This window comes from Aphelocoma coerulescens, chromosome 1, assembly GCF_041296385.1.
Source record: "Aphelocoma coerulescens isolate FSJ_1873_10779 chromosome 1, UR_Acoe_1.0, whole genome shotgun sequence".
Lineage (NCBI taxonomy): Eukaryota > Metazoa > Chordata > Aves > Passeriformes > Corvidae > Aphelocoma > Aphelocoma coerulescens.
Genome location: NC_091013.1, coordinates 77,739,971 through 77,762,965, shown reverse-complemented (window position 1 = coordinate 77,762,965; position 22,995 = coordinate 77,739,971). Strand labels below are relative to the sequence as shown.

The 22,995-nt window shown below is 42.9% G+C and overlaps 1 protein-coding gene across 3 annotated transcripts in view; it reads right to left on the bottom strand.

Annotated features, from left to right (window-relative positions):
* Positions 1 to 21,799, bottom strand: part of EXPH5 (exophilin 5) — a 34,875-nt gene extending 13,076 nt beyond the window's left edge. The window contains exons 1-4 of one of the 3 annotated variants that reach the window (XM_069014319.1): positions 21,681 to 21,799; positions 4,491 to 4,648; positions 2,372 to 2,443; positions 2,124 to 2,268 (exon numbers count right to left, since the gene is read on the bottom strand). In XM_069014319.1, coding sequence (XP_068870420.1) covers positions 2,124 to 2,268; positions 2,372 to 2,443; positions 4,491 to 4,648; positions 21,681 to 21,799 — 494 coding nt within the window. Of the gene's footprint in view, positions 1 to 191; positions 396 to 2,123; positions 2,269 to 2,371; positions 2,444 to 4,490; positions 4,649 to 17,388; positions 17,469 to 21,680 lie in introns of those variants that run through there. The other 2 variants (XM_069014310.1, XM_069014313.1) reach the window with 2 other exon arrangements.
* Between the last annotated feature and the right edge of the window lie 1,196 nt (positions 21,800 to 22,995).

Here is a 22,995-nt window from a genome sequence, read left to right as displayed (position 1 = left end):
AACTACATAAGAAGCCAACTAAAAACCAAACACACAACTCACATATGCTGAAAACACAATTAAACAGCATTTTTGCCCAGGATGAATCGCACTTACCTATTAGAAAACAGTAAGGATGAATTCTAGAACACTGACACCTTTGAACCAAATGTGATCAAACATTTCATTGCCTTCAGACTACAGTTACAAACCTTTTATTAGCATCTTCTGTATCTCCATGTAAGCGCACTCCTTCCTGCAGCATCCATAATTTATCCTCACAGTAAACCACCACCGCAGCTGACGAAACTGTCTCTCCAGAACTTAAAGGACCCTCTAACCAGCCATTAATGTTTAGCCGTTGAAAAGCTTCTGCCAGTTAGGCTTACTTACAAGGATTTACAGTGCTGCGTCCTATAGTGTTTCACTGGCTCTCCAAAATAACTCTACCTGGAGAGAGGCAGATTATTTCAGTGCTTTGCCTATGCATAAAGCAAACCACATGCCACGGCAACACCTAGAAGAGGGTGGGGGAAGTTTTCAACAGAGAGGCGTGACTAGAAAATGTAGCAATCAGCTCAGTTACACGTCAGGATTGACTTGTTTATTTTTCAAGTTATGCTCGGTCAGAAATAAAAGGCATCTGAACCCGAGATACGATAGATTTTCCATGGAAAAGCCAGATAAACACACAGGAAAAAAGCTGATGCAATGAGTAGGCATGGTTTGGTTTTTTTGCCGTCTTAAATTAAGAAATCATTTCAGTGCTTAGATTGTACAGCAAAGCCTAGACCTTCATGTGTGCATTGGCTACCTCACTGTTCACAAGTAAAAAGCACCCTTGAAATCTGATTCTCAGTTACACAAGTGTCCCTTTATTCTTCAGGGAAGACTGTGGCCCAACATTTCTGTGTTCCAGGATGAGGGGCATTACGAGGTCACAAGAAAGAGGAAGGAGAAGATGACAGGTAAGGAGCAGTGTTAACACTGCATATTCTTTTTCTGTTGTGTTGTTATGTAAGAGAATAGTTACCAGTGAACATCCACAAAGCTAACCTCACAGCCTCTACTCAAACCTCTCCTTAAATCTTCTGCTTTGATACAAACACTCCACAATAGCAAGCTGCTCTGTTACAAAACCTACATATCAGACTAATCATAATTTCTTTAGAGGCTTACATTCCCTCTCATTGTTTATTACAGCTGTTCCTTGTCTTACCATTGTGCCAGCATGGAGCCCCAGGCACAGACCAGAATACCAAACTGAGACTCACTGAGTGAAAATCAGCTTTTTGTACCAAAGATCTTGCACCTTTATACTTAGATTTCACAGCACTGCACAATGCAGCTCTACCTGTGATTGCCAGTCCCAAGCATTACCCTAAGATGCACAGAACAGTAAGACTTCATTCACGTGTTGCTGACATACAGCCATACAGGACAAAAGTTAAGAGAGAACAGGCAGCCTAACCAGCCTGATTGTAGCTTTCTCCCACCCCATTCCCTCTGAACAGCACCTTTTACCTTGGGAATGGCAAAGGAGAAGGATGCTCTTCAAACAGCAGCTCCAGACCTGCGTATGAGACTATCTTTGGTTCAGATCCAGCTGAAACCAAAGCACTGACAAAGCACAGAAGGCAAAAGTGCCAAGAGCCGTCTGGTTTGCCTGGCTGGCACTAAAGCTGCAGGGCTGCCTCTAAGCTGCCTCTGGGCTAGATGTGCAGAGCTGCCTGGGGCCGGTACTCTCTGCCATGACAGGGGAAAGCTACACTTGCCTATTGTATCACAGCCATAGGGCACCAGATCCCCATGCACCTTACACCGTATCCTCTTGAGAGGGAATTAAATAGGATGCAGCTACTCCTAAGTCTGCAGTCGTTCATATACTTTAAGCCTTTATGCAAAACCTGAACAAAATAGATTTAGCCAAGAGACTCTGCCTATTACTTGTGACTTAGTCCTCTTTCTTCTGACACAATACAGACCAAGACACATTACATGACCAAGTAAAATCCCAATCTTCCCAGTGAGGTGAAAAGCAAGAGACTGGAAAAATAATTTAACTAAGTTTTCTAAGCAAAACACAGAACAATTCATAGACTTTTTAAAAGCTGGAAGTAATGTATGTTCTGATTATAGCTCACCGTGGTTGCTTCTGAGTCTGGGTTTTCCTGGATTTTCTAAAGGAGGAAAGCCAAGCAAAAGGTGATCTGAACCCCAGAAAGGAAGCTGAAGTGTTCTTTTGTGCTTGAGGATTTGTGCGAGATGACATTTTTATTTCTTTATGACCTAAAAGCATGATAAAAAGTAGACTTGTTTGAAGTTCTTAATAAATACAGTATTAAAATATACATAAATGTTATGTCTTCATAAACAATTTTCTTTTGCTTACCTTTTATGTCTGGAAAATCCAGTTTTGACATTTTTGGACAGACTATGTGACATGCTGGTTTATAATGACTAACTAGAAGACAGAGAAAGATAAACAGGTCTAACGTTTCAGAAGGTATTATTGGTTTTGGGTGATGCACGTGGGATACATGAGGCTGATTTTCTGAAAGTAATCAGCACTCAGTCACTCGAAAATTGTAACTGTTTTAAAATATAAGCAAATCAAACATTTGAAAATTGAGCCACCCACAATCATTACTCACTTATTTTTATGTTTGTAAGAAATATGAATGTCACAATCCAGAATATACAATGACTTAACAGACTGTAACGTAACTACATAACACTAACTCAGATTAACGTGTCCTCTGTATCATAGAATTCCTTACTATGGGATTCCTGTGGCCACTGGAGTACCTTTTTTTTCTGCTACAAATTGCATATCAGAACTGTATTTTCAATGCAAGATACTGTGAATGATTTCTTTGGGAAGGTTATGACTTCCTTTCTTCAAATGGAACATAAACTCAGTCTGCCTGTAAAAGCAGCTGGCATTTGGTGTGAAGGTGAGGATGAGTATCGCTCACAGATCAGGGAAAGAAGCAGCAGGGTCTGCTACACACCACAGGGAACTGGAGAATATAAGGAAACAAGACTTCCCTCAGAAATAAGGCATTACATTTTCTTTTCCATTTTAAACAATGCATGCCTGAAACAACACAACAGCCTGAAAATGGCTTATCCAATGACTGTAGGAGAAAGCAAACCCAGAAATGAAAGCTAAGTGTCATTTATAAAAATAGCAAGGGGCAGCATTTGCACCTCAGATGGGCTGGGGCTGTGGATATGTCCATGCTGCAGCAAGTATATCCCTGGAGAGAGTGGCTCTACTTGGAGCAGGTATACCCCTGAGAGACTGCAGTATATGGGTAAGTCCAAGCAAGAGCAGGGGCAAGGGGAAGGCAGTGGGATGGTTAATGGGGATATACTGGCTAGTGTGGGACCTGAGCATGATGTAAATGGTATGGGATAAGGAGTAGAGAATGTGCTGGGTTTGGCTGCTTTAACTATTTCCACAGCAGCTAATATGGGGCTATGTTCTGGATTTGTGCTGAGAACAGTGTTGATAATTCAGGGATGTTTTCCTTACTGCTGAGCAGGGCTTACACAGAGCCAAGGCCTTTTCTGCTTTTCACCCCACCCCATCAGTGAGTGGATTGGGGGTGCACAAGGAGGTGGGAGGGGACACAGCTGGGACAGCTGGCCCCAGCTGACCTAATGGATATCCCATACCATAGGGATATAAAATCTAAATATAGCATATAAAATCTAGGGGAAGAAGAAGGAAGGGGGAGGACGTTCCCAGTGATGGCATTTGTCTCCTCAAGTCACCGTTACAAGTGATGGAACCCTGGAGATGGCTGAACACCTGCCTGACCATGAGGAATCGTGAATGAATTCCTTGCTTTGCTTTGCTTGTGTGTGTGACTTTTGCTTTATCTATCAACTCTCCTTCCTCAATCCACTTTTAGCCTTCCAATTCTCACCCCCTCCCAAGGTGGGGGAGTGAGTGAGTGGCTGCGTAGTGCTTAGCTGCCAGCTGGGGTTAAACCACAACCTTTTTGTACAGTGCAAACATCACTGCTTTGACTGAGAAACTACCACTGTATTTACCATAATTATAGCTATTTCATTTTGATTAATAAAGAAATTTTTTACAGTGAGGACAATTAATCACTGGAACAGCCTTCTCAGGGATATGGTAGAGTCCCCATCACTGGAGGTTTACAAGATGTGACTGCAAATGGTACTAAATAATCTCATCCAGGTTCCCTTTCCTATGAAAAGTTGGACCTGAAGATCACCTGATGTCCTTCAACCTGGGCCATACTACGATTCTAACTATGGCATAACAATAACAGGGATTTTCTCTTGTGAATCCCAGCTCTACTTTTAACAGAATCTGCTTAAAGAAACATACCCATTTTGAAAATATATCTTTGGTAAAACTATGATATGAGAAGGAGCTTGGTGCAATTTCAGAAACTCCTTAACTATTACACTCTGACATGCTATAAGACATTGGTTTGATGATAAGGAAATGGACAAATGCAACTCACTGGTGTTTTTGCTCTTCCTTAGCTGATGCTCTAATGGTGGTTTTAGCATTCTATTGACATCAATGTAATTCTGAAATTTTCTTCTTTTTATTTCTTCAAACCATTCTCCAGTCACTCCCTGCAGCCCTTTTTCGGACTTCTTTCTCTTAAGAAGCTTGCTAAAAAGGAAAAAAAAATATTTTAAGCTGTTTTAGATATTACAGGCCCATCATTAGGAACCCTCCCTATTGCTCATTAAAGTATTTACAGTATATCTCTACATATAACGACTTTTACAAAGTCAGCAAGACATGATACATTCACAGCAACCACATTAAAGTTTTAGTGACAACAACATTCTACAGTTTAACAAATGAGATTATGTGACCAGGTTAAGTGGATGACTCATATGCTTGCATTATTCTCTTCCTTGAGGAAGTGCATCTTTTTTCCTTGCAAGAATAAGGCAATTCACACGCATTCTAAAACTAATTGAAAGTAAGATTAGTTGTTCCAATAATCAAGTAAGAATAAATAACACTCTAAATAAAGCAGATTTTGAGATATTTATTCACTCATTTAAGTAGAAGCAATAACAAGATTATTTTTATTTTCAAGAGGAAGATCACTGGTGCCCTGACAGCGAGGTATTCACTACACCTTTTCTATGCAAAGGAGAACAGTAAGTTGTGAATTCAGCTAATAGATATTCATGCAACATGTTCAACAAGTTTACCACATTTTCCTCTTTCCTTGATGCATAGTGATTCTGCCTGTGTTCAATACGGATGGAGGCAACTAATAATGAATATGAATATTCTACCACACTGAGGTGCAGCCTGAGCAAGCCACACACATGTGGCTGCAACTGAAGAAGATATTTAGTATCAAGTTCAGCTTTTAGACCAAGAGGTCACAGGAATTAACTGTTTAGCTGGACATAAAAGAACAAGGTACAGTTGCAAAGGAGTGGAAATGCTGCAAGGGACATGCAAAGTTACTTGTTTTCAAATTACATTACACTAGTGCTGAAAGCATAGACGCAAATACAGCAAATCCACACCCCAACTGTTCTGATGGCAACAAAACAAGACTCTGTGCACAGCCTGGAGATGTAATACCAATTTTTGAGCAAGGCTTTCATGTAAACCTGCCTCCTTGATCAGTGGTAAAAATCTGTGTCTAGGAATACAGATGCTCTCAGAGAACATAAGTCATTTCAGTTATCAATTTAAATAAAAACTCATCTGAGACAATACTACTTCAAAAACGAACTTAAAATTAAACATCTAGACTGGAAATTGATATATTTTGATATGGAATTTATAGAGCTCATTGTCCATACTAGGCCCTACCATGCATCTGGTGGCATCTGATGGACAGGAAGGCTGGAGGGAGACATTTTTGGGAAATGAGTATTTCCCTTGAAGAAGATTATGCAGCCACATGCACGAGTATTAGCCATTCCAAATAAACTTATTACAAAGGCAAAAATGTTAATCATCCCAGATATTACCGCACCATGGGAGTGACTAAACACCGTAAATGCATTGTGCAGCCTGGAACACAGCCTAGCACTGATGTGAAACACGACGGGATGAACAATGTCCTCTCAAGAGCCAACTCCATGACCTCACTCCTGTGGCCTTACCAAAGGGGATCCAAGATACTGGGAGGAATAAAAGCACAGGGAGGAAGGCATGAGCTGCTCGAGGAGTGGCTGCAGACACAGGGACCGCCCGGGAAACAGCCCGGTGGCAGTTCTGCTGAAGTCCCGAGAGTGGAGAGCAGTGGTTCCAATCCACACCCGCGGGCTTTAGAACCCGGCCGGGCCGAATGGCGCCCGCCGCGACCAGAGGCGCTGGGGCCGCCGCTCCCGGGGCAGGCGGCGGCGCCCTGGCGCCCCCCAGCGGCGGCCGCCGGCACCACGGCCGAGAGCCCGCTCCGGGCGCGTCCCCGGGGCAGAGCCGCCACCCGAGCGCCCGCGGCGGGGAAGCGACAGACTGACACAGAAACAGGCATTTGCTGCACATTTACGCATTCCAGAGCAAAGGGGAAGTATAAAACCCCCGCAATCACTCTAACATTGACCATACCAGGCACTGCACGAACATGCCTTGCACTGAGAAATGCAGTTGAAGTCTTGCACAAGCACTGACTTTAATGCTTAAATACTGTAAAGTCTTTACTGGTACATGCTTGGCATCTGTAGTTCTTATCCCTGAATGTGCTGCTTTTGAATGGTGCTGTCACCCCCAACTCATCAAATAAATCCTTTAAATTGCTTGTGCGCATTTATATTTATGCACTCACGCAGGCCCATATATGGAACCCTATGTACATAGTTATTTGAGCAACGAATAATAGTAATACGATAAATGATATGTAACTGCAATATCGCATGACTATTAAGTATTTCTCCTTTGCAATGACTCCCAGCCAAACCACATCATTTCCCTACATACCTGCTCTGTCAAGTTTACATGCCCCCTCATGATACTAATGAATGACAGACAGTTGTGAGCCAGAAGTAAAGCCCGTCTCAAGAAACAATTACAGCAGGAGATGGTATCTGCATTCAGTATTGCAATGAACCTGCCTCTGAGGCAGCCTTATTGTTGCTCAGATTACACATTATGTATTGAGCCACTGCTCCATAGGAGTGTCAAAACATCTATTGCCCTCTAAACTGAATGTACTAATCCTGCTTCCCAGTCTGCTCCATCTATCCTTACTCCTCATTTGTCTACAGCTACTTATGAACATTTGGAGCTACTACATTTTGAGTGGAGACAACATCCTTCTTACTGGGAAAAGTACCTATAAACTGTTGTGGGATTGAAGGGAAATCCATTCCCAGGATTACTTACAGGAGACTGCTCCACAAACCAGAGCAGGCAGCAATCCTAAATGACCTCACAGGCTCATTACCTTTTCCCATCTATTATTCTGCACAGCATCTAAACTAATGAATCACTCAGGAGCAATTTCTTCGCACTGTTTTTAAAAACATCTCTTCCTTACTGGCACAAGGATGTCCCAGTATTTCTTACAGACATCTCCAGGGAAAAGTTAACCTAAAGGTTTGTATGCACTAGACTTTCATGTGGGTTATCATAAATACTGTTAATAGATGGGTAGCCTCCTCTGCCACTTCCTGTTAGGATAATAAGGAGCTTTAAATGCTACTGTAAGAGGAAAGGTATTTTCTTTACCAACTTCACCCTGAATATAAAGAACACGTGTTCAAGGTAGTAGAAACTGGGTTGCCAAAGAGGACATCTGGGAACAATGCTGTTTTTTGCAGGGGACAGAGAACTCAATCCCATTTTTGCTAAAGCAGAAATTATGATTCCTACTGAATTTAGCAGAGGAGGATTTGGCCCTAAATGACTCTTACCACACACTTCATAAGAGAACAAATAAACAGCAACTACGAAGAATGAGGAATGGCACCAGGTGAACAATAAGCAGATCCAATCTGCTCATTGGATCAAGCTCTCAGTGTCTGAAAAGACAAGGCTGAAAGAATTGCAGATAAAAACAGTGTTGAAAGCATTAGATAAAAACTACAGCAGGGCAGATAACATGCAGAAACAGTAACCTAAGCCAAGCTTTTCTCTTTACTCTATTCACACTCCTTGCTTTGTCAGGAAGAAAAAGCTGGAGATGTTAAAAAACAGTGCCTGAAAAACCTGTTCTTTCCTAATTTTTACTTCAACTTATCCCCTACCCACTGCTTTATACATTATGCTGCACTAGTGAACTGTACAACTCCATAATTTCTATAATCAGCTATTTTTCTAGAAAACTCTGACTGTTGTCACAGCCATGAGTAGCTCTAAAACGCATATGCAATAATATTTTCTTACTTATAGTTGCTTCTAATTCTATGAAAATAATTTAAAGACACACTTCCAAGTTGTCATCTTATTTGGAAAAAAGGGGGGGAAAAAGTACTACCAACAAAGGCAAAGGCTACCACAGCTGAAGTAATTTGAAAAAAAAAAAATCTGTAATTTCCTGGAAACATATAATAGCAATAACAACAACATTCTGGTTTCCAAGGTGCCAGAGAAGCTCCTGTGACAGGTTAGTCCTACCAAGAAGAAAAACAGTGATACTGAGTCAACACACTCTTTCCTAGTACACCAGACACCTGACAGGTGTGTCATTATTCTTAGGCAGTCTTTATTCTTAGTAGATGTTACACTTTTACTCACATTAAAGCATCTTTTGTTTATTTTTCTTTTTTACTATTGTGTGTTTGGCTAATGAAAATGAACCAAGTCAGCCTCATTATTACATGTAAGACACATTATGCACAAGTAGATGAATCACAGAGGAAAAATTACTCCTGTGTTTTGGTTGCACATACTACAAGACAATGTAAAAAGATCTAACTGAAAACACACTTCTTTTTTTATTTGATATTTGTAAAATTAAACATTTCTGCAGTAATTCTCGAAAAATCAAGGTCTCCTCTCCAACAAAATGTGTTGGCAATAATGCTTGAATCTAACTTGCTATGTCGTTGCCAATCAACCACCCATACTGAATTTTGTCTTCCCCGAAATACTAGTTTTCTGTCTAAATCGTCATCCTTTTCATCCTTCTGTCATTTGTGTTATTATGTATTCATTTTAAAATGCCCATTAACTCACTAAGTTGCCCTCAGATGTATTTATCTGAGTGTGTGACCAATAAAACTGTAGATGTGCATGGGCAAAGAGGATGGGCCACAACAATGAAGAACAAAGAGTGTGTGGGTTCGGTGTTTGTTACTGACCAGGACCCAAACACCAATAGATGTAAAGGAAGGACTTTCACTCTCCTGAACAGGCATCAGGTCACGCTGCGGGAGGGAGTCCCCTAGTGGTGACACCCCTGAACGGAAAGGAGCAACTGGAAGTGCCAAGAAATATTCACCTGAAGGCCAGGGGTGCTCAGCACTGAACTGTATGGAATATGTTTTCAGTTCCACTTTCATGGTCCCACGAAGTTCCCAGCTCACAATTATCCCTAAATATTTAGATTCCGGAAATGTGAAAAACCAGGACACAGAAGACAGAAGAAAGTGAAAAGGGAATTAATCTTCTCTAGTTTTTCCTCCCAGACTGTACATTTAATAGGCAGAAGTGCTTAAAACACAAAAATCCCACTTCTGCACATGATCTTGATATGCGCCCTGAAGTATCCTTTCAAACAGCAAGTAGGGCTACATAAACAGATACCTGCAAACAGAAATATAATTTTGTCCTTAGAGCACTTTTCTGACAATAGGTATCAGATTCGCACATTAAGTCCTGCTCTGTGTGTGTCAGGGATACAGTCAGGGAATATGTGAGTTAAAGGCAGAACATCTCTTCTTCCCTTACTAAAGTTCTACTTTGTCTGCTCATGGGGAGCATTTCTATTTCCACCTCTCCTTAATTAAAAAGTAGAATAAATCACAAAATCTGACATTATTACTCTATTCAGCAAATCTATTCTTTTAAATTAAAGCTGATCATCTGCTTTGAGATAGCCTAATCCAGTGGCATTGTGTGCATTCCTTATACACAACCCACGAAGACAGTGAGACTATGAGCACACATGACACATTCTCATTGGACTCCCAGTGCACATCGAATACTTCTACTCTGTAAGTCGCAATGTCTTTTGTGTCTACAATACTGTAACTTAAGCACTCTCTGTATAGTGACCAAAAGTTTCCTCTGTTTTCTCCAAAACATTAACTTCTCATATTAAACTATGTGAAATTAATATACTTACACTAGCTGCTGTTTTCCTTCACCAAGTCCAACACTCCTTTCCCCCTGAAGCTTTTGTCTGCTTTCCTGAGTAAGAGCATGGAATGACACTTTTCCTTTGAAATGGAAAACTAGAAAATGTTCTAAGGGCAAGAACAAAGGTTAATTCTCATGCTGACTACATAACTCCTCTGTTCTGGCAGCTCAGGAATTGGAAGCTCTCAGTTAAAGCTCTGAAATCAGAAGCTCAATGAGTGTCTTCAAAAAGTTAAGTTTTCAAAACACAGAGCATTGAAAATCGAGATCACAGGAGCTGAGGGTGATTAATCATGCATCTCAAGGTGTAACAATGCCTCAAAACATTACTTTTAACATGAAACTATTTCTTTAGCAGCTACCCTGAGTTTACAGTGAAAACACCATTTCAGCCCTGCTGGAAAAAACAGAAAAGTCTGTAAATACAGATCTTTTAGCAGTTATAAATACTTAGAAAATGAAAGCTTTTAGTCCTTTGGGCAGCTGGTCACGAAAAATGAATGAGATGGAATACTGCTAGGAATGTCACAGCTGCAGGTGACTCTCCAGTGTGGGCTGACTCTCTGCCATTCCCTTCACAATGCGTGCAAAACGGGAAAGCTCTATTCTGTGAATGTTTTATCAATCAGTTACAATGTCTCTGGAGGATACAAATAACAGTCAAGAAAAAAGGGTGTTGTTGGAAGCTCCGCGGGATGAGGAGCCCAGGCCCCAGCGGGGGGAGAGAGAAACAGTCCAAAACCAATATGGTTGATAAGCGAACTCCGTTTATTAGCAGTCCAAAGGCACTTATATAGTATATCAGCTTGTTAGCTCCTAAGTGGCTTAAATCTTATCAAAACACATTTCTATTTCTACATAATTGGACTTACATTGGCAAGTTTCCATAGTCTTGTTATGATCAAAAGAATTCAGTGCTCACCTCCCTCGTTCACTCCCGGATAGTACAGCTGCAAGTTTTTCACTCCCTCTCTGTTTCTCAGGCCTGCTTGTTATCTTCCACACAGGGACTTTCCCATGGAAAGTTTTCTCACACACAAGCCTAAAACTTCCAGGCCTATTGCTTGCACAGCTCTTTTATTGATCCCAATAATTCTATTTCCCAACAAAGTGTTACTTTACTATACTGTTAATATTTGCAAGCTACCTACCAATATTATATGGTAATAACAAAACAAATCCATGATGCAATGGAAAGAAAAGCCACCTATCATCTTTAAAGTGTGTCACATAGCTTCAGATGGTAGTAATTAATGTCTCTAATGAGATTACTTCATTAGTAGGAATTGCTACTAATATGAATTCATGCTAATGGGGGCAATGGATATAATTCTCAATGTAAAGATTCTGATTTGTTTGCAGTATAGATGTAGTCTCAGTCCAAAAACACTGCATGCAAGGAATAAGTTTTGAGCTCCTGAATTTCTGTCCCAGAAATCTTACATGGAAATGTAAGACGTATTCCATGTGGGCCACATGATGGGTTGAAAGGCTGAGGATCAGGTCTCTCAATAAATCTGAAGCTAATGATTAACAGCAGGCATATTTACTCTTCCAGGGTAGAGCTGCTAGTTGATTACAATCAACTTTCATAAATACTGATAGCATGCAAAGAGACAGTCGTCTATTGCAAGTAATTTACAGCTCAGTCATGTATTATAAACTTAACTGCCTTACAAAGACATACAATGCAGATGTTCTTCCTCGTGTTATTATTTGACTTTCTTTATGTAAAGCCTTTCCTAACAAACAACATAAGAAAAAATCCCCAAGAAACAAAACACAGGCCAGGTAAGAGGGGAAACTGAAAGAGGGGAATTGGTTTCAAATTAGGAGCAAATCCTCACCTCTACAAGCAGGTTTGTGTATGATGGCCCATGGGTCTGGACAGAGCTCTAAAACGGAGAGGCTCCAAACAGGCTTAGACATTTGCTTGTACAGAGCTAAGCCTGAAGCCTAGGGCTCTCAAAATACACCTTTGCAATCTCAGATAGTTGTGCACAATCTCACATCGAGCAGAGTTTACAGTTCTGGACAACAGAAGTAAGACAGGTCAGTGTACCTGCACACAGTTTATGTATTACTGTAACACTACAAAAGCCTCATTTACATTACTTTAAATTAAGGAAAGAGATCATAAGAATTAATATAAGCTTTAAAAGTTGACACAGTGGGTGTTTTGCATCTGGAAATGTAATGCTTATATACATGTATGTAATATATACCTACACAGAGAACCTCTGCTATAGTACCTTAGACTCCCATAGTTTATCACAACTCTTCCACTGGAAATAGAAATATTATAATATAATATCACTTTAAAATATGATATTTACACATATATAATTTTACATATATTAAAAAACACACATATACACATATAAATATGTATTTAAGAACACACAAGTCTATAATGTGGAAAGAAACAGACTGCAGAGCACCCCAGACACATTTGCTGCAGCTTTTCCTGACTGCAGCTTTCTGCACTCAGACCCCTACTGATCTAAAAATCCAAAGACACGGCAAGCAGAAGTGTTACAGTTCCTTGACTATTCCAACAACCAAGTAAATTCCATGTAATTTATGTGCTATAAAGTGCAAGCAGACAGTACTTTTCATCATTTACACTTAGCTTTTGTTTTGTGGTTTTGATGTGTTTGTTCACAGTTAATATGGTACCAGTACATGGATTTATTTAGTTCTGAGGTAAGACTGAGAAAAAGGAGATAGTTTCTGTCAGGAGTTTAAAATGCAGACATTTAAATACAGTTTATTATAGTTAACAGTGTTAACATAATAATTTAGCTGCAAAGAAGGATTAGAAATACATTTCATATGAACTTTTAGATGCACATGTCCTCAGAACAAGTCCCAAAGACCTGCTTTAATGAATTTCTTCCATGAAATACATACGTAGTGAATTTTTTCAGACTGTAAGCTCCAAGGAAATAAGTAATTTTTCAATTTAAAACGAATACATGAAAGACCAAACTGAGGTCAGGCCTTAGTTTATATAGCCCTGTGTTAAATTTCTGGAGCAGAAAAGAAAATAGGGTCTCTGTGCCCAAACTCAAAACTCCAGTGTGTCAAACTCCACTCAATTTGAAAACTAGATTCAGAGAGCAAAAATATTTTAAAGGATAATTAAATTCAGTATACACAAACCAGTGACAAAACCTAAATTTAAAAGAGGAAAAGGAGATGGACACACACAACAATTTTCAAATGCCATCAAAACAGTATCTGACAGAAACCAGGGAACATCAGCTGGAGTCCTAACACACAGCCCAAGTAGCTTTGCTCCCAGCTGTTAGCCAGGCCTCGCCGAGAGCCATGTCTGTGGGAGGTGCAAGTGCTGCCTGTCTGGATGGACATGGGAGTTTGAAGTACATTGGGGACCAAATCCAGCAAAACTCCAGTGCCTTAGGCTTCACTATGGAAAGCAGGTGCTGCAGTCTTTGACAGGCCTACATGACACATGTAACCTGAGCACAGGAGCTCTACTCTCACTACTGGAGAACAGCTGTGCTGGTATGCGTGGGCCACTCTGAACATGAATCAGATGTGTTTCCGTGAAACACTTCTTTGAATTTCTGGCATAACCAATTTATTATTTCTGAAACACATGCAAGGACTTGAAGGTGTTTGGACACAGTGTGTAGAAGCTGCCAGCATGAGAAAATCATTCTCTTCTCCTCATACAGACACCTCAACATCTCTCTGCTTGCTTAGTAAAAGCTAGGTATAAAGCCGTCTTCTTCCACCTAATGTCAATTTCCAATTTCAACTAATGTCAATTACTAATTTAACTTCTGCACTTGAATTGTGGAGGAGACAGGGTGTTGAGAATATAGAAACATTACTACTGGAAAGGTCAAACCTGGGAAGTGTGCAGACTTCCTACATAGTGCACAAGACTGTAACTGGGTCACAAGTCCATGGAAAACCTAAAAAAATTGGACTGCTCTGCATTAGCTATTCCAGAATAACTTCTCATATTGACTGTCTACTCAGTAGTTAGTGCTTGCCTGCTCTGCTGAGTCTGACCTATTTATTCTTGAAGCCTGGTCAATTTACCTATATAGACAGAGTTCAATAAATTCTACTTTTACCATTAAGCTTGGACTTAGAAAATGTCTGCCTATGACTTAACAGTAATTCTTTGCTTAAATCTGATCAATTTCAACACCATCTTATTTTTGGCAGCCCTAGTGACATCAGAAAGTGAGCTCAAATAATAACAGTAATAATCTTTGTGATTTCCACTTTTACACTGTTTGGTCACTTGAAAATGCAAACATTAGTCTCAATGATCTGAAAGACCTAGCACAAGGCCTCTGTTTGAATGAGCATGGGTGAAAGTGCCCTGAGAATGTCCTTCCCGCTCCTGTGGGTTTGGCTGCCTGGGCCCCAGACCAGCTTGGGAAGAGCAGAGCTGGGTGTCCTTAGAGAAAGGTGTCATGAAGACAACAGCCACAGGCCTCAGCAAGGGCGAGCCCTCCTTCCCAGGAGCTGTGTTTAAGCACAGGCTGTCCCACTGGGCCATGCTCCAGTTACAGCCCCAGATGCATCCCCAGCTCTGTCTGTGTACGGCCACTGCCTTGACCCCTGGGCTGACAGCCCAACTTGGCCTCAAGCCCGGCCACCTCACCCCTGGCCTGCCTGGCCATCACGGGGCCATGGCTGACCCTGGTCACTGTCACCAGGTCTGACCCTGACATGACTTCTTGGCTTGACCATGGCCCTGCACCATCATCCCAGCCCTGCCTCGTGACCACCTGGCTGCTGTCAGCAGGACTGACCCCAACCCTGCGTGTGACTCAGCCCCACAGCCAGGGCCCGGCCCTGCCACGCCACCACAGCCATCGCTGGGGCCGCCCATCTGTGTCACTGGGGACAGGGCCTGGTGGCCAGGCACTGCCCTGCCAGCCCCATGGGGAGCAACTGTGAGGAGCCACCATGGCCCCAGTAACCTAAAGAAAGAAGTACATTCAGTGCCCTACAGACAGGCTCTTCCAAATGTAACACACCTCAAAAGGTTCTTCCTTCTGCCACCACACACACCACAGGAAATCCCCTACTCTCAAACACCAAGTGCAAATCTTTAGAGGAAAGGATTGACCCTGAAATTAGTTCACTATGAAAGGACAAGACCAACGAGCTGGCAGCAATTCTGGTCCGGATCCTGCTCTGTAAAATGTATAACTGGAGTTACACCACAGACTTTGATCTAGTTAGCCCAGATGCACAGAGCTAAAAAGCAACAGAGAAAATGGCTCACATAGTGCCTACCTGCCCCTGGCCATTTCTACTTGCTCTTCCTCACCCTGTGTGAAGCCCCAGTCCATGAGTCTAGACCCCACCACAAGATAGGACTATTGAAAAACACAATGAGGAAAAAACTTGATAGGCAACTTACCAATTACATTTGGTTACAGTACCCCCACTCAAACAAGGGAAGTCCCAAAATGGGATTCTTATTCAATGGTAATTGTTTACCAAATTGAGCAAAAGGTTTTAAATCCTGGTCTTCCCTGCCATTTTTGCTTCTATTTGCACTTCTTTAGCATATTAGCCCTTCAGGGCTCCAAGGACCTATTTTCCTAAGTGTTGACAAACCACTAAACACGCCAGTGGCACAGTATCAGTGGTAAGTAATAATAGTATCTCCTTCACAAACAAGACACAGTGGAACTTGCACCCTGAAACATTCCCGGGTGGAGTATCTCTTATGAAAGAATTTCTTTATTAATGCTTTGTTCAGGGAGGGAGCTCCACTGGAACAAAAATATACCCAAGTAATGCTGTCCTGGTATCCTGTCTGCTCTCCTCACCCATGCAGCTCATGTATTTTGGAGCTGATTTTAAAAACTCTTTGTAATTATGAGGAGTTGAGTCCCAAATCTAGATCTCCAACACCCAATAAGTTATTCTTATTGCCCTAGAAGGTAAACAGGACTACTTTTGTGAATATGACAAAATAAAGCCTGCAATGGCAGACCCCTCAAATTGTAAGCAAGGCAATATAATTGAAGCACCAAGTAAGAATATGCTCAAATACCTACAAAACTGAGTATGTCTGCAATTCTGCAACAAATGTCTTCCTAAGGTTATGACTATGGTGAAAAAATACATTTCCAACATAGGATTTTATTCCCACCTTCTACTGCCAGACCTGTGAGAGGAAATGTCAGTCAAGAGGATACAGTAAGGAATTACTTGCAACAAATGAACTCAGTAAATGATCTGCCGTGAGGCCGTAAGAACAGCTGTGTGCCTGTAACAAATAACTGCATCCAAGTGATTTATTGTATAGACAGCCCAGAACAGTCTAAGGAGGGGATTCATCTTTCCCACAACACTCATCTGTTGTTAATGGGTCAGCAAGAGTGGAACACTGAGTGGTGCTGACTGTACCTCCCAATTAATTTAATATGCTTTTCATCTTTAAATTTGAGGGTAAATTAAAATAAACCTTTGTTTTGCTGCCATCTTTTCCCATTATCATCTGCAAGATAAATCTACTAAACTACCACCCATCCCACCAAAAGCATAAACCAACCTGGAAAAGAGCAAAACAAATTAAATGAATGGAATGAGTGCTCTTCTCTCCCAAAAGCTTCACTTCCCTTTCCACTTTTTTTCAGTTCCTATTCATAGACAGTGACTGATGTACTAGATATGTTCTAGAGCTGTCAATTAATTTTTTGCCATTCTTCCTACCAAAAAAAAAAAAGAAAAAATCCTTACATAAGGCATGCACAGTTCTCAAAACACAATCTAGAAAGCAAATTGCTATTAGAGGAGGTAGGTTCATTTCCCTATTCTGTGGCTCAGTCTCTCAGTTATTTTCAATGTCTCATTTGAAAGTGAAAATAACAGTATTTCCCTTTTTCTCAAGAACTAATAAACACAGCACAAGACTATTATATGCAGTCATAATAAGAGCATTATATAAAACAGCCAAGTCTCCTAAATAGAAGTTAATTATTAAAGAATACAGAGCTCTTGTGCCCTTTTACATGCATTTTCTACTTATCCATAGCTCTTCTACTGTATCTTGCAACTGGTCATTATTTGGACAACCTGCAACTGTACCAGCTACCTGTTCCCATGCCACATTCCCCTACCTGCTGCCTCTTTTAAGTAGCTGGCTCCATGTCTCCTGGCTCTTCTCATCTCAGCTGCTTTCTCTGGGCCTTGATGCAATTCCAGGGGTGGAGGTGCATCTCTACACCCAGTGCTCAGACACTGAGACATCAGTGACCCAAAGCTGACTGGAATGACACCTGCTTGGGCACTGTCTGTCTCTCCACGCTGCAGAGGGAGGAGCTGCCTTGGAGATAAAAAGCTCCACCTCTGAATCCCATAGCTTCATGCCCTAATGCTGCTGAGCCTTCCTACAGTGACTGCCAGTTCCTCTGCTACCTGCCAAGCTCTGAAGTATTGTCCTGAAGAGATGGAAGGCAGTCAGCCTCTCTTCACCCAGCCCATTTACTTCATCAATAAAGGACAGAAAAGAGAAGCACCTACAGGTTTGTTTAGCTTTTGGGACCTGGAGCAAATACTAGCTGTCAATTCTTTTTTCATTTCTGTCCCCAGCAGCTGCAGAACAAAGCTTAAGAAGAGTGCACCCTGAAGTCTTGAAACAGTAAGTCAAATAATATCTTGAATGTTTTTATGTTGTGATTTTCAGGCCTATTTCATTACACATGGAAAGTTGATCTGTGGTATTAATAACTGCATGAGCATTCATTGTGTTCTTATGGAAACTGAATTGTCGGGAAGCCATCTGAACATGATACTGCACTGTGAACATGCTGTATTCCTTCCTATCTTCTCCTGGGCATCTCATTGTAACTGAAATATTTGTGACAAGGAACCTCCTTCCACGAGCATCTGTAAAGTCATCAGTTTCATTAACTAGGCTTACTAAAATAGCATATCATGATTTGAGTTGGACTTCTGCCTTAATACTGCAAATACTACTATGGAAAAATGCATGTATATTGATATACAAACCTTAAACTCCATCTCTCTTCCATGCTAACATTTATGATAAATGAAATTTTCTTTGAATTGGTATTATGAATGAAACTGGATTGGATGAGCAAAGAAACCTGAAGGCAAGGGTTACCCGGGTTCAATACAAATACGTATTTTTTCTTTTAAATTATTAAATGATTAATAAGTTTCTGAATTATTTTCAGTGTTTATAGCAGTGAACAGCCATATGAGTTATACCAAAGCTGACTGTTGCTGCTCCTCTGAACTTGTTTCAAGGAAGAAGGAGGCAGGTACGGCTGGTTTGCGGTGGCTGCTCAAAGGTACTGCTGAGAGGAGCCACGAGAGGGCACTGGAAGGAGAAAACAAGCCAAAAACTGCGGTTCCGGGAACCAGCAAGGCAGGAGACAGCAGGAGCTCTGCTCCCTGCCCGTAGCGGGAATAAATTAAAGGTCCAACAGGACACACAGTGCATTCCTGTATAAAAGCGAAAGCTATACTGAGAGGTGTCCCAGACCAGGCCTAGAGTTCTGAAGCCTGCCAATGGAGCCAGGAAAGGGCCAACGGTACCTGGAGAACGTGCTGGTGCATCAGGAGCAACAGGAGGGGACAGCACCAAGCACAGCTGACAACTACAAAAATGCGCACAATTGACAACCTAACTCACACGTTCCTGCTCTACACAAAGGCTACAAAGAGAAAGGGAGATGAGAGATGTTGTATAAAATAACCTTTTCCCAGAAAATATCCCCATTATGCACTTAATTTCATAAAGGCATGGGCTGTCTGGATGAAGAGCGATCCAGTGGTTCTACCCAGTGTAGGTAAGCAACAAGAAAAGAAAAAAAAAGTATTTGTCAGGAAACAATTGCAAGCTCAACACATTTGAGGAAGTCAGAATAAACCACAGAGAATGCCAGAATTCATCTTCTGACCTTATTTCTTATTTCATCTTTCAAAATTAACTGGCATTAACATTTTTCAATATAACTAACGTAGCTTGTTCCTGCTTTTTGGATTCCAGAGTTATATTGGGAATGAATTGCAATTCTTCATTGATCTTTTATGAGACTAGCAGACAGCTATGTGCTTGCTTGTATGACATCAAACAGTATGGACAAGATCAGCGCAGTCATTAGAACCTGACGTTGATCTGCTAGCAGATGCTTAATTCCCTCTGCAAATCCAGTCTAGATTGGTCTGTACAGGAAAATGCTATATTATAAATACAGATGGTCACTGAAAAAAACTTAACCAGTTTGTTATTGACCACTGGTTGTTACTGATTTTCTCCCTGGTCCTGCCCAGTTCCAACTAGCTCTTTCCAAAACCACGCTCAAGAGCAGTTCAAAGGGCAGCTCTTAAAGAAATTGCTCCTTCCATTCCACAGCATCTTCTATATACCTTGTTTGATTGACAGCATAAATCAAATAGCTTCAAAATCACATTCTGAAAATATTCCAGGAATAGGCTGCCACAGTTCTCAGGCATTATTTTAAAACTTTTAAACTGAAAAAAATGAAGTAATAATAATAAGAATGACAAGAAGGCAGGCATACGGGACAAAGAGGAACAAATGCAATTTTGTTTAGAGCCTCTGAAGCTCACTGTGGTCATATAGGAACTGCAAGATTTGGCCCTCCAGGGTGATCACTGTTGTTACTTTGATTATAGTAGCACAGGGCAACACCACACAGACTGGAATCTGTCTGCTCCCAATGGAAGTCCTCTGGCCTGAAGAGCTTACAGTCTAAATAACACCAGGTAGACAAGAGGAGTGAGAAAGTAAGTACTTTTATTAGGCCCAAGAGAGAGTAAGAAACTTGCCCAAGGACATACACCTTTGACAGATCCAGGGTTTAACCTAGATTTTCAGTATGGCGCCTTGGTCATAAACACTCCACCTACCTTCCGCTCAACTTGTGAATGACTCTTCAGCTGAGATTTAAATAGACTACATCTCAGTAAAGCATAACCAGAAACATCCTGTTATACCACATTTATTTTGACAGCTTTCACGTAGAGAACATTTTCTATTAACAAAGTCCTAAGTGCACAGATGAAGAAACAAATACAAATTTGGGGGCAGGTGAAAGTCTCGAGCTCAAGAGCAGGCTACTGCTTCACAAGACTCTCTACAGCATAGGATGCTTCAATGCATTTGCTTCAGCTTTAGTCCTAAAAACTTTAAGAGTTTTAAACTTGTGGCTCTCCAGCTATGCAATTCCCTGCATCCAGCAAAATCTTCCTCCCTTTTGGGGGGGTCATAATAAGGCACACGGAACAGAAATTAATAAAAAAAAAAGAAAAGTAATACCAAATTATGGAAGAAAGAAATCGCCAAACTTAACTCAGTCCAGGTTCACATGCCACAGAAAACTAAGACGAGTTTTAGATGTAAGTCAGTGTTGACACATAATATTTAACCATGCCCATCATAAAATCCACTTTACTGAAATACAAAACACACAGTACAAAAACCCACTTGAAGCAAATGTTACTCATTAACATTCCTTCTACCTCTTATATGAAAGCATTACTTGTGAAAAGGGCCCACTTGCAAATCTAAGAGGACATTGCCTCTCACTTTCACAACGTGCCAAAAGTCATACCTGCGGGAAGAAATGATAACCTTTAATAATAAACGGCTCATTTTCCAGCATAATTTCTATTACTTCCTCGACCTTTGCGTTCAATATCAACACAAATAGCTTTGATGATTACACAAAGGGGAAATATGAGTTAGAAGCAAGGTCGAGGTGCCATAAGGCAGAGAGAATTCAATTAAGTCACTTTCACGAGTCTTGTGAACTACCTTTCACACAGGTGAGTGCCTGGCTTTGTTTCCAAAAGTTGCCAGGATCGATTCAAAAGCCGCAGAGCTGCCACGTTTCCCTGCAAGGTCCAGCACAACTTCCCTGTCTCCGTGGTCTCCCGGGTACCGGTGTTTGACCCGCACCCCATGCCAGCGGCACGGTGAAGCACAGAAGCGGCCTCCTCCTCCTCCCCGGGGAAGGAGAGGTGCCACGGGGAGCCGCAGCCGTGACTCAGAGCCGCCTCTGTCACAATATGCATTTCCCAAACGTCCCGATGCTTCAGGTGCCCGGCCGGACGGCTCCGGCGGCAGCCGGCGCTGGCGGGAGGCTCTGGCGCTCCCCGATGCCCCGGCAGGACCGCCGGGAGCTCAGCTCTCCCTGCCGCTGCCCCGCGCCACCTTGGTCGGAGCAGACCCTTCCCCGCGGGGCGCCCGCCCGCCGCCCCCTTTCCCGCTCTTCCCGTCGGGATGAAGCGGCCGGGGCTCCGCCGCCTCCCCGCGCCGCCGGGCTGGGGCCGTGCGCCCTCTGCAAACCCCGTTCCGCGCCCTCCGCCTCCGCGGGGGCGCGATGGGCACCGACAGGACGGGGGTGAAAGCCGGTACCTGACTCTGTCCTTCTCTGCCCGCCGGAGCTCCGCGTCCCTCTGCAGCACCTGGAAAATCGCCCTGGCTTCCTCCTCGTTCAGAAAACTGAGATCTGGCCCCTGAGGCGCTGCGGTCATGGCTTTGCTTATCGGCGGGCGGGCGGGCGGAGGCGGGCGGGCAGCGCTGACCCCCACGGAGCGCGCAGCCACACCAGCATGGCCGGACGCCGGGCGGACCGCGCACGCCGGCACCGCGGGACGCGCGTGTCCCTGAACGGCGACAGCCGCAGCGGCCGCCGCTCGGAACCGCCCGGGAGCGGGGCGGGCAACTCCCTCCGGAGCGACCGCAGCGCAGCCCGGCGGGGCGGGGCGGGGCAGGGCAGGGCAGGGCAGGGAGGAGCCGAGAGGCGGCACCGCTGTCGGGGCCGGAGCCGGAACCGGAGTCGGAACCGGAGTTGGCGTTGGCGTCGCCGCTCGCCCCGTGCTCGTGTCCCGCCGCGAGGCCACGGCTGAGTCGGGTGATGCGCTGAGCGCTCGGCGCGGTGTCTGCTTTGGCGCTGTCCGGGGAGCACACGCCCGCACGGGCGGGCCGCTGCGGTTCCCCATGGCGGTGACGGCCCCGTTCCCGCCCGGCAGCCCCGGCACGTCTGTGCCCGGCTCCCCGCGGCACCCGAGCGCGGCCCCGCCGCTCTGCCCGGCAGCCCCTCCGTGGAGCCCGCCGCGTCCCGCTGCAGGAGGACGTGCCCGTAGTCTTGCGGAGTGGATACAAAGCGGCACCTTTTCCACGAGGGAAGAACGGGGCAGTGTTTCCTGTGTTTGCTATTTACTCTCCTTCAAGGTTTTCCTGAAGAAATAGTACAGAACATAAGTTCTTGACCTGGGAGTTATAATGACATCTCAGAAGTAATTTCATCCTGATTCCATTGTAATGGCTCTAATGCAACTCAGCTCTGTGCTGGTGGGAGCACCACGAATTGTTGTGTCTCTCCAAAGTATGTGTCTGACTAGTACACTGTACTAGTTGAATACTTTGTAAAATGTCTGTTCAAATTTTTACATCAAAGAAGAGCTTTATTCAGGGCCGAACTACAGATGGAGAAAGAGAATTATGGTGAACTATTTCAGGCTGAGAAATTTGGGGCTGTTCAGCCTGGAAAAGAGAAGGTTTGTTGTGGGGACCTTGTAACAACCTTCCAGTATCTGAAGGGGGCCTACAGAGAAGCCAGAGAGGGACTCTTCGTTAGGAACTGTAGTGGTAGGACAAGGAGTAATGGGTACAAATTGAAAGAGGTGAAATTTAGGTTAGATATTAGGAAGAATTCTTTTAGTGTGAG